At 42.4% G+C, this 15,284-nt stretch overlaps 1 protein-coding gene across 6 annotated transcripts in view; it reads right to left on the bottom strand.

Moving 5' to 3' along the window:
* LOC146964954 (protein TANC1-like) overlaps nt 1-15,284 on the bottom strand; it is a 97,150-nt gene that overhangs the window by 12,896 nt on the left and 68,970 nt on the right. For all 6 annotated transcript variants that reach the window (XM_085765600.1, XM_085765601.1, XM_085765602.1 and 3 more), the window contains 8 exons: nt 14,810-15,091; nt 14,030-14,184; nt 9,649-9,880; nt 8,568-8,734; nt 5,947-6,554; nt 4,353-4,461; nt 3,977-4,099; nt 760-996 (listed from right to left, as the gene is read on the bottom strand). In XM_085765600.1, the coding sequence (XP_085621726.1) occupies nt 760-996; nt 3,977-4,099; nt 4,353-4,461; nt 5,947-6,554; nt 8,568-8,734; nt 9,649-9,880; nt 14,030-14,184; nt 14,810-15,091 (1,913 nt within the window). The remainder of the gene's footprint in view (nt 1-759; nt 997-3,976; nt 4,100-4,352; nt 4,462-5,946; nt 6,555-8,567; nt 8,735-9,648; nt 9,881-14,029; nt 14,185-14,809; nt 15,092-15,284) is intronic.

Here is a 15,284-nt window from a genome sequence, read left to right as displayed (position 1 = left end):
GCCTTTTGTTTTATCTTAGCGGACCATGCCAACACTAAAAGTGACAAACTGACATCTGAAGGTCGGTCTCTCTCTCTCTCTCTCTGTCTGACTCACACAATCTTAGGTGAAGGGTTGTAGAGATGCTGCTGAGATCTGTTTTTGTGGACATTTTGGAGATGGATTAAAAAAAATCTGCACTAATGTTATTGATAATATGCAGAAATATGTCAAATGTAGTAAGGTTGATTCTTCCCTTCTGCGTGCCACATACTGTAGTGCTTTTAATAACTGTGTTTTGCTGTTGGGAATATCAGAATATATTCCACACAGGTGGGACCTTTTGAACTACTGCTGTGACTTGAGTCACAGGTATAAAAAGGTGTTAGCATGTCAGGACGCTTGTTTTATTTTACTATTTTTCAGTGTTGGTGCCTGTGTAAATGTATATAAGAATATTTAATAATTAAATGTTGGCTTTGGACTTATATTTTGTTTAGAGAGTGCATTTTTTCTTGTGTTATCCTTTTTGAATCCCATTACTTCTACAATGTACTACAACTACTAATAACATGAATAGCCTAATAAGGATAGCAGCAGCAAAATTATCTGTACATAAATTAACTTTCACTGGCAAAATGGAAAAAAACCTGGACGTTTTGGCCCTGGGCTTGGCACGCCAAAAACTAATGCCATACAGTTTTCGTGACCACAAAGTAGATTCATCTCCAACTCATCTTCACTTGTAGAGGTAAGTGGTTACAAAAACAGGCGTCCCACCTTGCTCCCCCACTTGCAGAGCACCATGACTATTCCCAGGTGTCCTGCAGCAGCTGAGAAGCAGAGGGGGCTCATGCCGTTTTCAGACACCACGTCCACACTGGCGCCAAACTCCAGCAGCAGAGAGGCAATTTCCTGGTGACCAAGGTGACACTGGACGCAGAGCACCGGCGCGTTGTTCAGGACCTCCGTGCGGTAGTTCACATTGGCCCCTCCCAGCATCAGCAGACGGCTCACCTGATTTACACAGGAAAACAGACATTTGGTGTTGGAACAACGTTATCAAAGTACCAGATTAGCATCTCCTAAGAATTTTTTTTTCCATTTAGAGGCCTTATTATACAGAATGCAATTTTAATATTTCCTCTCTCTTTATTTATTTATTTTTTCCAGTATTAAAGATTAATGTAATTGCCAAAATGAAGAAGAAGAATACTGCCACGCTGCAGTTTCAACCTGAAAATTAGGCTGTAATTAACCATGTGAGTCTGTGCACACTCAGTATTCCTCTTACAATTTCCCTTAAGTACCCTCAAAGGCAGATAAAACATTTACTCCACACATTTACACAAGAGCATTACTGTGATGGTATCTATAAAGAGGGATCTTAACTAGCATTTAACAGCATGGGTTTGTAATTATGGACCTGCCACAACGTCCTAGTGGGGTAAACTGTTTTTTAAGGCCATGAGGTTTATCAGTTGGAAGATTTACAGTTAATGTGTATACAACAACACAAACTACTGTACGTCTCTTTGCCCTTGTAACTCATTTCATTGCAAAAGCCCAGGCTGTCACTAAATGAAGTGGTCACATTCTACTGAATGCCATTATCAAGTGTGTTATTGTCTTCCATGATGAGGAAATCAATAATAAATGCTTAGTCAAACAGAACCACTGAGCCCACCGAGTATCTGACAACAGGAAATTAAACTCTGTGTTATTTGTTGGATCCTTTGTGGAATAAATTAACTGTTTTTCTCTGTTCTCCTCAAAGGACAGAACAAGGTCATTTTGTAAGTGTCTCTCCACTGATATTATACGCAATAACTCGCAAGCAGACACTGGGGATGACAGTAAGTGATGGAACACCACAGAAACACTAATGAAAAAGAAAAACGCAGGATAATTTAGCTTCTAGCCAGAATATTTCATTCGGACATAATGTCTTTTCCAGGCCAATGATTTTTCTCACCCTCCAAACATAACTAGGAGGTAGTACCTGCAAAGTAGCTCTGGCTCTACATTAACGTTTGTCAAATTAATGCTAAGAAAAGTTGGTCCGTAATTACAGAGCCTCACCTGTATGAGGCTCCAGCAGCAACAAATCATGGATAGACGACTGAATGAAAAGTGTATCTGAATAACTAAATACACAGTCGGTTAAATGACTCTCTGCCTCCCATTCATCTTGTACTGATCTTTTAACTCCTCACATTTCCTATTTTCTTCATCCTGGCGCACATTTCATCAGATATCTACTTTCCAATTTCCTCTAAACATTTTTAAATTTCCTTGTTGCTTAAATGAGCCTGAGAATGGCTGCCCAGTATCAGACACATCATTGGCCAATCACTGCGTCTAACAAGGAACTGATTATATTAGTCTGGAAATTCAGCCACTAAATGTAAGTGACATTACAACAGACCACAGTGACGTACCAGATGTAACAGCAACTTTCAAATGACTTATTACCTCCATATGAACAGTTGGTATTCAGTGATACAATCCTGTCAACCACTGATAATTAAGTAATGTTAAAATATTCTCTTAGCGCTGACACACTCTTTTCCATTCACTCTGGTCTAAATACATCACTAACATAAGATACACAGAACCACTATATCTATAATTACATTATACATACCAATACAAGTCATGCTCATATTATCATTATATAAGCAACAAAGAAAATAATTGAGAAAATATCACAAGCAATACAGAAAGTGCTTTAATGAATGGGAAATGGCAATGGTGGAATTTGGGATATGTGAACCACAAAAGGGAGAAAAAAAAAGTTAATTGTTATGAAATGTTATGAGAAAAAGGGGCAATGTGAGGAAATAGCAAATCCTCTGTGTGCTAAATGGAAAATGGATTAGAGAGCTAGGACTAATACAACAGGGCGAGAAGTTTAAGCTTCTATATTCTTCCAGTCCATTTTGATGATGTAACTCAGACTTGTTATTTGTGTACTCATTTACACTTTTGCCCGCCTTTTAACGGCATTCACTGCTCCTGTCCTTACAGACAGGAGACTAGACACACAGGTCGAACTGAGATGCAAGATGCATCAGTCCACGTAGGTGACAGGTATTTACCCTGCTTCTTAAGTTGTTGGTCTGTGATGAACTCACACAAGTATGAGAAATATGACGTTTATTAAAAATAATGACTAAGGGATGGTATTTATTTGATGATGTCACTAACAATACTTGGTACAGTATACAGTACTTATCAACAATGATTTTGATTTAAGAGTTTGAGGGAAATTGTTTGGACTGTGGAGAGAAGTGATTATGTTTGTAATTATGGGCTGCAAATATAGATTATTTTAATTATCAACCAATCTCTCTATTTTTTTTTATTAATCAATTAATGTTTAAGCCTAAAAATCTAAATCGAGGCCAAAAACAAGAAAAGGTGTCTTGTCGTAAGTAACCAGATGTCAGAGTGATGTGTTCATATGAAAAACTCTAGGGGGCAGTTGTCGGTCTGAGAAGTGAAGCTCACTTCCGCGTTCAAAAAACTGCAATCCCCTCGGATTCCTCTGGGGGCTGGTGTCAGAAGGGAGCATTCCCCATAGACCCCCATGTTAAAATCGCCGACTTTACATCCTCAGTAAACATGTTAAAAGCCTGGTGTCAGAACGTTTTTTCGTCTCAATCGATAGTTTCTACCCCCGCACACACTCTGAGGGGGGTGGATTTTTTTTTAACTCTACCGTTTTACTGTTATTAGGTTAAAACTCTGGCCAATTAGGGCGCAGAAACGTTGAGTGACAGGTCCGAGCAGCTCCGTGGACAGCTGCTTCGAGGCCAGTGGGCGGGTTCTTGGCCGGCCAATCCAACATGGCGCTGTTCAGGCCGCCATATTTGAGTCACAAAAACGACTCCCCAAAACCAATGGGTGACGTCACGGACGCTACGTCCATTCTTTTTACAGTCTATGCTATTAACTGAAACTGAATGACAAGAAAGCTGGAGAACATTTTTACCTTGACATTGGGTGTGTAGAGGTTTCTCAGAGAGGCCAAAGCTGCAGAAAGGCCATCGGCACTGCAGCTGATCCACAAAGCCTGCAGCACACTGGATGACACACCTGTTTTCTTACTCAGGCCCTGCGCATGCACACACACACACGCGCACACACACACACACACACACAAACATGCATATGAGTGCATACATAACATCAATGAACCTGAGCTGCACAAGCTGTCGAGTTTTTCTCTTCACACCCCGTGGCTTATCCTCTAGTGAACCACAGTCACAATACATAAATAAACAGAGAGTGAACACCATGGGACTCTGAAGAGATGGATTTCAAACAGTGATGAACGCAGAGAGCTTGTATAGGTCCCATCGCTATACCTTGAAGATGTGCGCTTTGAGAATGTGATGTCCCAGCTCCATGGTCTGCTGCCGATTAAGTTTCCCCTCTTGGCGGGACAACATGAAAGCCATAAGAGCATGGCCAGTCCTGCATTAGAGAGGAGACAGAGGATGCTCAGCTGTGCAGCAGAATAGGTAAATACGATAACAAATGGATTCTTTTGTCATGTATCTTTATATTTATAAATAGCAAAGACGTCTGAGCTGGTTTACAGCTTAATGACGAACTCGGGATGGTAATTTTTGTCATGTAAATCAACTGGTGCATCTGGTGTTGGTCTGCCTCACTTCACATGAAAGTGCTTGTTCATTCTGATCATGAAGAGCACCTTGCCATTGTGGAGGAGAAGGCTGGGGAAGAGTGTAAAACCCCTGGGTTCTCCTTTCCTTCTTCCCTCAGCCACTAATTAATGTAGAACTTCATTAAAAGGACATGCATGATTGCAGATCACTTTGATCTGGTTGAAATTCTCTCTATTCGTGACCAGGCACAAACATAAGAGGGACTACAGCAAGCTTTTGTGTGCATGAGCGTTCCCTCTGCCAGCCTCTTGAGCCTTTGTGTTTTTTTTTTTAATGACGGAGTTGGAAAGCTGTGAATAACCAGAATATGAAGCTGGGCTCGGGTCCATTTACAGACACAACTGTGCGAGCAGAGGTGATACTGACGCGCGACAGGGAGGAAAAAAGCAAGCCAAAGTGACATCATCCAATTTATTAAGTGTGAATGACTGAAGGCTCTAATGCTGGTGAGGGGGGCTCTATAATTTAGGTTAGGTAACACTACTAAAGGAGATAAGCCTGACTAACAGGCGAGAAGGGCAACGGCTGGAAACAATGATTATTTTCTGCAGAGTGAAGTCTCCCCTGCAAATTTTAATGTAAGTGGAAAAGATTCAGATGACAGCAGGCATGTATAGCCCAACATTTCCCAGGCTAAAAAAAGGTATTCAGGGCATTCCTTCGGACTTAGCATGGATTCACAGGTCAATTATCGCTGTATATTTTTAGTTAACACGGTTGTAGTGGTGGAATTACACACTAATAACACGACTTTAAACACACACACCGATGGGAATGATTTTCATTAGCACAATTTTAGCACACCCACTCACATCTACATCTCTGTATGTTAGATAAGAAATGTCCTTGCAGTGTCGTATGACTACAATAAGTACTTCTCAAACTCATTTTCTCCCAGACTCAGAACTGAGTCACACTGCATTTATCAATAAGGACATTCAACTCTCTACTCTGTGCAAAGTCCTTCATGATAATTTACTTTGCCTGCCAGACAGCAGCCATGATTCACACAATGCACTGCAGTAAAAACTTCAGGGGACAAACAACAAGATTATTTCTCAAACACAAAGACCCCTAAATTTTGAAGATCAGTTTGACCGCTGCCATGTAATTATCAATATGGTTCAGTTTGGGGTCTATTTGTGATTCGTTCCATGATGCAAGACCAAAGGCAAAGACGCTAAGACTTGTCATGCCTGTAATAGTAGCCTGCATTCCTAAAGGGAGAGCTGCTGAGTTACTGCAATCGCTTACAAAGCAGAGGACTGACCTGGGGTCACAGAGGAAGTCCGTGCTCTCTCCATCAGCTCTCCACACCAGCCACTCTCTGAAGGAGGGGTGGCAAAACATGCGCGTCTTGTCGCGCCGTTTGATGAGGAAGCATGAGAGCAGCTCCATGCGTTGCTGGAAGTCCTCCCATGGCAGCTCCCCCTGGACGAAGCTGGCGTTGATGGCCTGGAACAGCTGCTCATCCGTCATGGGGTGCAGCGAGGCGAGCGCCACGTTGAGGATGGGCAGCGAGCGCTCAAAGGCCGAATTGGTCATGAACTTCATATTGCACTGTAACTGGTAGAGCTCGGCCAGCGAGACCGGCACGACCTTGTAGCTGGAGCTTTTGATGACCAGGTGACCTCTCTCAAACAGATCCAGGGTGAGTTTGAGATACAGGTAGGAGCCCTGGCTGCGAGAGATCAGGTGGCTGCTGAGCTTGCCGACTGTGATGGGATCGGCCTTGCCGTTCAAGCTTATATTGTTCATGATATCCTTGCTGCCATTGATACGGTACTGGATGTATGCGTTGAGGTCGTTGCTTATCTCTTTGTTGTCGGAAAAGTCATCCAGGGAGATCTTGGAGAAGGGCAGAAGGCTGGTGATCTCCTATGGCAGAAACAAGATTAAAAAAAATTAAAAATGAATGGGGAGCATATAAGGAGTTATGTTATTGGAACCATGCCGCTTAATTTCTCTCCAATAGCAAATGATCCTATATCAATGAGAGTATGTCCCAATCAAACATCAATACCTAACACAGCAGTAAATCCTTGTCTGGAACGCCTTTGCAGAATGAATTGTATTTCTTATTACAACTACAGGTAAACAGAAGAATTATGGCCCAGTGAAAATTGAGAAAATAAATGAATAAAATAGGGAGGAAAAAAAACGTGTGTGTGATTTCTATCAGTATCTTCGAGCAGCGGGGGAGCAAACACACTGAGCTATCAGGCCAAAGCACACTTGTTACTGTTGGAAATGTGGCTATGAGGAAAATAGGAAGCTCGGAAAAGTGTGTATTAAGAGGCAGGGGATGGATGGGATGGAGGCTCGGAGGTAAGCAGAGGTCTGAGCCGGAGCTCACATTTCAATCTATGTCCTGGGGGCCGGAGAAATCAATGCACCTTAATCCTCCCATCCTCTAGGCTGTCTGAGGCCAGAGAAACATCGCCTCGGTGAGATAACACTTCGCTCTCTCTTCATGACAAGGTACAGTAAACAACCCCCAACACACACACACACACACACACACACACACACACACACACACACACACACACACACACACACACACACACACACACACACACACACACACAGGGACCCAGTGACATGTACTGATCCATGAGATGGGTGAAGTATGAGCAACACCTCACATGTGCAGGGTATTAGTCTAGCAAGCAAAAAGCCAATACTATGACACTTCATGACACTCCTACAGATGAATATGATTCTGTGGCCACAAGCTGAGACACAGTTTTTTTTTTCACGGCTTTCTTTGCAGCAGGCTTCGCTGATGCAATATTAATGGTTCATCCTTTTTGATCTACAGCATGCCTTCAGTTACTCAGAGAGTGTGACGCACAAAACTGACGAATAAGTTCAGAGGTTGTGATGCTAATTCCCTCCGGTTAGAATTTAGCTTCAGTGTGGCGCTAAGAGCCCACCTGCACTCCTTTTCACACTAACATTTGAAGCTAATTGCTTTGTGTGCAGTCAACTGGGTCGCCCCCGAAAAGAAACTGCTCTTCCACATCATAAACTGATACTGAGGCATTAACTAATGTGAATACAATATATTGGTTTAGCACATCCAGAGGGCCTTGCCATAAAGCAAACTTTAATTTTGGCTCAGAGTGTCAGGGTAGAAAACAAATGGGCTGAACGTGGCTCGCAGCAGACTTCTCACTCCCAGCACCTTCAGCCTCTGGCTCCAGTCTGAGCATTAATAACTTGTGTTGTGGATACCAGTCCGTCACCTATCACATCATTATCCCAGGTTCACGTCCCAGAAAAAAATTAAATCGGCCACCGTTTGTCTCCTCGGATACACGAAAGCCTCAGCTTTTGCCGGTGTGAATTTCAACACACATCTCTACAGCTCATCCACCAAGTGTCACCAGGGTGTGTGTGCTCAAGGAGACCGACCGCTCCCTCTCTGTCAGACAGCCTTGATTCCTGGGTCACTGATACTTCAATTCCTCCTTAAATGGTCCTAGATACACTTGACAAAGATGACTCCGTTGAGAGTAAGAATATGACGGGGGGACCAGTTCAAGAAGATGGCTCTACTGTCACACTTGTCAAAATCTACAGGGTCTGATGTCAGTCAGTGAGAGTATCAAGAGACGACAACAGATCCCACTCATGGGCCGCTGCTTATTTTAATTTGGGTGTTGTTATAGTTGACAGTCGTACTGGGAGAAATATGAAATGAAGATAATTACAAGAGCTGATTATGCCTCACTCTCTCAACACAGGCTGGTTAATTTGAAAATATCTAATAGTGCCTCAACAATGATGATTTATTCTGCTGTAGTCCAAGAAATATATAATATATAATACAACAAGGTTGTTTTTTTTGTTCTTTTTTTTTGTAATCAGTGAGTCCTGCCTTACCAGTAAGTTGACCCGGACTGTGACGACCAGTTTAAGCCAGGAGGGGAATTTGGCGATGATCTTGGTGATAAAAGAAGCGATGGTGTCGCCATAGTCGGGTTTGTGAAACTCTGCTTCATTCAGCCCGTCTATCAAGATGATGTGGTCCTCCTCTGGAATCTTACGCTCTGGAAACATAAATGGAGCAAATAACAAACATAAGGTGATGTGAAGTGAGGTAAAGTAACAGTTCAACTAGACTTCCTGTGGTGAGAGTGCAGAGAAGTGCTTCATTTCACAGCGGTGACTAAATTCCAGTCTCTCAGTGGTGCAGTGAGACTGAGTGGTAGGAGCCTTTACTTATGGTACGTTCACACTGAAACCGTCGGGAGTGCCTCGGTGGCCGGAAGTCAGTCATTTTCAATGGACTCTGGCGTCGACGGGTGTCGAGAGCGTCGCCGTGATGCCAGCGTCAAATTGAAGTTGAGAGAAGCTCAATTTTATGTAATGAGGAGCGTCGCCGCTGAAGCAGCAGCCAATTGCAGACCAGGATTCTCACAGCGGGAGAAATTCAGAGAGCCTGAATGGACACATCTGCAACACTGCTTGAAAGTCCCGCCCCTTTGGCTGCCTCTGTAAAGACTCAATGATTTCAGGGGCAGCTGGTTGGTCTACTCTGTGGGGGAATTTAAAAACATTTTCCCTTGTTCATGTCTAAATTTTAATTTTAGTCTTATTTGACCTTCCTGTAATGTTTGCAGGCTGCCTCTTGATGGCACAGCAAATTAAATGAATACTTAAGTAACATAACAGTCTGGCAGCTTTACAATTTGGAAAATGTTCTTGTCTGAAGCACATTTCATTTTTCAGATACACATACTCGACAAACAGAGCATGGCATCAACAAGCATTTAGAAATACTGGCAAGTGAAAGAAAGAAAGAAAGAAAGAAAGAAAGAAAGAAAGAAAGAAAGAAAGAAAGAAAGAAAGAAAGAAAGAAAGAAAGAAAGAAAGAAAGAAAGAAAGAAAGGTCCCCATTCAGGGGGGGGGCTGGGATTAAAAAAATAAATAAAATAAAAAAAATACTGGCAACTGTTTTTACCTTTACGAAGGTTGGTGAGTGGCTCCAGGACCCCCCTCCGGAAAGCAGCCATGGGGTCCTGGACGCAGGAGCGCAGACTGAGCATGCTCTGGAGGTGGGGCTCTTTCAGCAACAGCTCCCTGTACGCACTGAGCTGGTGTGCTCTGCACAACAGGGCTGCAATACTATGTACAAACTCTGGCACCAAGCATGTGTATGTGTTATCCGCCTGGCAGTAGTGATACGCCACCACCTGCAACACAAGAGGAGAAGGAGGAAAACAGATGAAATCCAGGGTGACCTCAGACTCAACAAGAATTAAAAACATGCTGGAGTCATAAATGAAGAGCGGAAATTAGTTCTGGCGTTGGTAATAAATGGGTAAAGCTGGGAACATTCAAGAGCGGCCTTGTTGACTTGGGTTGTTGACCTGACTTCAGGCAGGTTCAGAACATAATAGCTGGAAATCAAATCTAGCCATGATGGGCCTGAGGTGGCAGAAGTACAAGTCACTCTGAGAGAGCAACGACCAAATTCTAACATCCGGCCGGCTGACTGATGTGCAGCTTCATCAGACAGGGTTAGGCTCGGTCAGTCGCCCAGCTGCATTTATATAGGAGAGGAGAAGAGGAGACAGAGGATCCCAGGTGGACTTCTAAATGGAGGCTCTTCAGTGTCTGAGCAGGTTTCTGCGCTGCTCTGAAGAGGTCTGATTTAGAAGAAGAAAGCAGGGATGGGGAAGAAGAAAAGAGAGATGCCCTGGGGAGTATGACTGTTCTAATTACAGAGCAACCTGGAGGAGCTGACACACTTTCAGGGGCAGCAGGAGGGGAGGGGCAGGTGACCTCTCCCTCTGCTGGCTCTACCTGCCTATTGCTCCATTAACAGTGATGACCAGCTTCTGGAAAGGCCTGAGGCCAATATCAGAACGTTATCATAGATGTGGAAAAAGTCCCCTTTTCTATTAAAGTGTACAGCGCTTTAAAGTGGACCAACATGGACCGCAGCTTAAGCATTGTGACATTTAATGGTGTATTAATATATCCTGTATTTCTAATGGAGGAAATATAAACCACAGGTTCATAAATCCCATCAGAACTATACATAGAACAGAATGAGACCCTCTCCCATGTTATATGTGTGACTTGGTCCAAAGTCAGTTAGAGTAGAGACTAGAGACAGAGATAACACATCCATTGTTGGACAATAACAACAAAAACAACAACCACAGCCACCAGATATCTCCAGATGTGTGTTCTTTATAAAAGCAGCAAAATAATATGTGTCAGAGAAGTTATTTGGGCAAATCTAAGCACAAAAGAGAAGGAGGTTTCCAGAAATACAGAATTCAGCAGTTAAAGATTTAAATCTATGGAAATAAATTTGCTCAACATTTCATCATAAAGGCCACGCATAAAAGTGAGAACAGGAACTAAAACATCTCAAAAATAACAGAGAAACGGATTCCTACATCCTTATGAAAAGATCATCCAATATTACATTACACCTGGGGATTTGGTACAATTTGTACTGTATTGGTTTGTTGTTTCAGCTATGACGGCACATCATCCAAGTCACCTTGATTAGTAATGTTATGCACAAAGAACAGAGAGGTAATGGGGTGGTACCTTAAAAGAATAAAAACAATATTCATCTCATATGCCGGCGACAAAGCAGAGACAGTTAAAAACTTCTCTCCGGGGCCATTTCATGTGTCACACAAATTGAGGGCAACAGATGGGAGCTGTGAAATTATGTTCGGTGAATACAGTAAATTAAAGTCACCGGGTGTTTGTATAAATGCAATAACTCCAGATAGATGGCTGCATGGGAGACTGCAGTGATAGTAATCGGGATGCACAAGTCATGCAGGCTGCTGCCTCATCAATGAGCAATAAGAATCTGAACAACTGATGATGCAACACTGCAGAACACCTGCCATACCTTATCTGCCGGCGCAACAATGAATTTACTGCTGAGAAACAACTGCTAAAAATGTGTCTCTGTCATGGTGTAGGGGGGGCATAAACCTCTGATAAACCATAAAATGTAATGTGGCTCCAGTGTCCTGTGAGACCACTTTTAAATAACTGATTAAAAAGAACAGACAAAACTGAACAGAAGCAGCTCGGGGTTGCATCAGTTTTCAGACATCACAGGAACAGGGTGCCTGTGAAAACGCCTGTTGGAAACACTTTACAGAGAAATTGGCTTGAGGGATACTGTAAAGGACATTCAGATGAGCCTCAGTCTGTCATCTACTGCATGAACTTTGGCAATTCCAGTGACACAAGGGAGCTGTACAATAGCTACCTCATGCATCATTTCAAGGTGACATCCATGACATGCAAAGAGTGTTAAACCCTGAAGGTGTTAGAGAGATACCTAACAACCTCGCGATCACAAAGCTACTCAAATATGAAACTGTGAATCCAAAACGATCTCTGAGCCACAGTGGTCCCCCATTTTCCTTAGTAAAAGTCTTGACAGGCAAAGGAGCGCTGAATTATTGAATCTCTGACAGTTTCATCTACAGGTTCTTTTTTTTTTTTTTTACAAAATGTTCTAAATGCACAGGTATGGCATGCTAAGCAGCCAATCAATGCTGAGCACTCAGTGTTGCTGTTTTAAAAACAGCAGAGGAGACATTTCTGCGAGTGAAATGATTTCAGAAAGATGAATACAAAAAGATAAGACTTTATGAAAAGACAGTGACAAAAGTAAACCACCATTTCAAAAAGCAGCATCCCAAAATGTAGAGGTAATAACTGTAAAACAGACAGCCGCAAGCAGCAATTCCACAGACCACGCCGGGGTGCATCTCAATGAACATTTCAGACAGGTACAGTAACGAGCTATGTGCTGAAGAGTTTTGATCATAACTGATCGAAAGCAGTGCATAAATTTGGTCCAACTCATGTTTGTGACTTTGCTGAAAACTGTCACAGACAAGTGCTCGCCAATAATTATGATGTGTGAGTGAATGAAATGCAGAAATGTTAAAACTGTTCAAAAGACTTATCTTTATCTTTATCTGGGTGTTCATTTCTTGCTTGGTCTACTAATGAATGTTTACAAGGAAGGCTTCAGTATTACGTTTTAAATGAAAGGATGCATGGTGGCCGGGTGGCCTATAGGGATTAAGGTGTCTGTCTGCCATGAACTGTAATGTTCCTGATGTGCATCCAGTCACCAGCCTTTGATGATTGTTATTGCTATGTTGTTTCCTGTCATCTTGTCACTATGTACCGTCCAATAAAGGCTAAAACGCTCAAAAAGAATTTTTATGCTTTATGGTCCATTTTGCACAGAAAAGCTTTTAGTCTGATCTTGGTGTCTTTCTAATGTTAATAAATAGAACGGCCATCAGTACAGTGCAAACCTCTGCCAAGGCCAAACAATGCCAAATATGTCTGAAAGTCCACATTTGTATCTGGATCTGCACCGAATTGTACAAAGTTATAGAATGGATCTCTTCACTACTGAGGAATAAGAATTTTCACATCAAGATCCATACATTATTTCCGAAGAAAGTGGCAAAAACGTATAAAACTGAGATGTTCAGGACAAAATTTCATCCTGACATTATTCTCCCTATAATGTTGTTCCCATGGCAGCACAGAGAAAGACCCTGTGGCGGTCCTCGCCACTCACACAATGCCAAAGCCTTCCATCTGAGAGCTTAAAGGGCAAGCTGAAGACCCACGGCCAAAGTTTTTTTTTTGTCAGCCTCCACATCCTCAGTCATACTGCAGTACTGCTGCAGACTGCTGCGGACACTGACGCTCAACTCTTGTCATGGCTGTGTCTTACTGCTTCTCAAGTCAAACAAACCTGCGATATTGAAGGTCTCCGACAGACCCATGGTGGCACAGTCTTTCTCACTCACAGCAGATTGCTGAAGATGGCCCATATTTCATAGGCTGAATATAAAACAAATGAATATAAACAACCATAAATCATAAGCACATATAAACATAAATCAACTGAGCCGAGCCTGTATCAGGTTTCCTGCAGGACACCTCATACATACTTAAATGCAATGCTGCACAGCACCAGCATCCTTGCAATGAGGGAAAGTATCACTAGACAAGAGAGGAGGATAGATACTGCTGAAGAAAGTAGATCCACTATAGCAATTAACATAGCACCATGAATAACATGAATTCATGAATATGTCCAGTTTTCATTGTTTTTACACAAATACAAATGCTGGATGCTTCGCACACCCCTATAACATAGATAGATGAGCAATATGCAGCTGTTTAAATAATGACTGATTTACCAATGCAACATTAATTGTCTGTAAATGGACCACACATCGATTTTTATGTTTATTTTTTAAGAAAGTTCATCATCTTGACATAATGATGCTGAGGTCAGGTGAGGGGTGATGTCATACCTTTGCCGCCAGACGTTTGACAGCCACCTCCCTGCGCTGCTGCATCTCCGGGGTCCCCGGGCAACTGTTGGTCCTCAGCGTGTTGGTGGCACTGGAGGGTGGGGTGGGCTGTGGAGGCTGACTGAGGGGAAGTTCTGTGCTTGGTCCCCCACCACCTGACAGAAACAGTATGAGTATGTCATATAACCACTTTAAATGTAAATATTTTCATCATTGGATGTTTAAAAGACACAACACCAAGAGGCTTAGGCCCTATTTTGTGAGATTTATTGGTAACCCTTTAATTTACAGGCCGCTAATTACGTGGTAATGTAAAAAAAAAAAAAAAAAAAGCCTAGAAATAACGGCCAATTTCATAGTAATGACATGTTTAGACAAGATTATACAAGTTTTTCATCCTTTGAATTTTTTGGGAAAGGCCAGAATTTTTCTCCACCAAGTCCTTGCAATTGACTATTATTTCTGGGCTATTTTTACACAATCAATTGTTATTTCTTGGCTATATTTCTCGACATTACTATGAAATTGACCGTTATGTCAAGGCTAATCATTTCTAGACATTATGACACAATTAATTGTTATTTCTTGGCTATTTCTTGACATTATCACGTACTGTAATTAGCGGCCTGTAAATTAAAGGGTTACCAATTGAGTCAACCATAGTTGAGTCAGTCTAGTGTCAGTGTAGTGAACATATCCTTGTTCCATTTCTGCATGCCAAATTATGCACCCAACTTGAAACTAATGTAGTTCTTTCATACAAAGGTTGTAATTAATTACTTTTAGGGGAGGCACTGGGACTGTTGGAGGCGATCTGACGCATGCGGCCTCCATGGCAGCTCAGCGCCACCAGCCGGGAGATTATGGCTGTCTTCCCGTAGCCCACGCTGCCCACCACCACAGCGCCGTGGTTCTCTGTGGATTCGCTGGCCTTCAGGACTTCCTCCAGCTGCTGAAAGAGCCAGTCTCGGCCCACAAACACAGAGTCTGTGGTGATGCTGGGGACCTCAAACAACAGGGGCTTCAGCATGATGTCCACCGGTTTGTAAGGAGCAAAACGAGCTGAGGAGAGCAAACAAATCTAAATTATTATTATTCTCACAAACACATATAATATATTGCATTAAAGGCTTTTTCGAACAGGGAGAGTTTTGTCATGTTAAAACACTATTATAGTGTCAGTGTTTCTGAACAATGTGCCAACGATGTAGTTACATTTTCAAGGAGGAAGGCATATATATGGATCATCCTCTGA

This window comes from Trachurus japonicus, chromosome 21 (genome assembly GCF_045865225.1).
Source record: "Trachurus japonicus isolate A0001 chromosome 21, Traja_1.0".
Classification (NCBI taxonomy): domain Eukaryota; kingdom Metazoa; phylum Chordata; class Actinopteri; order Carangiformes; family Carangidae; genus Trachurus; species Trachurus japonicus.
The sequence above is the reverse complement of the archived record's forward strand: the minus strand, read 5'-3'. Positions and strand labels throughout refer to the sequence as shown.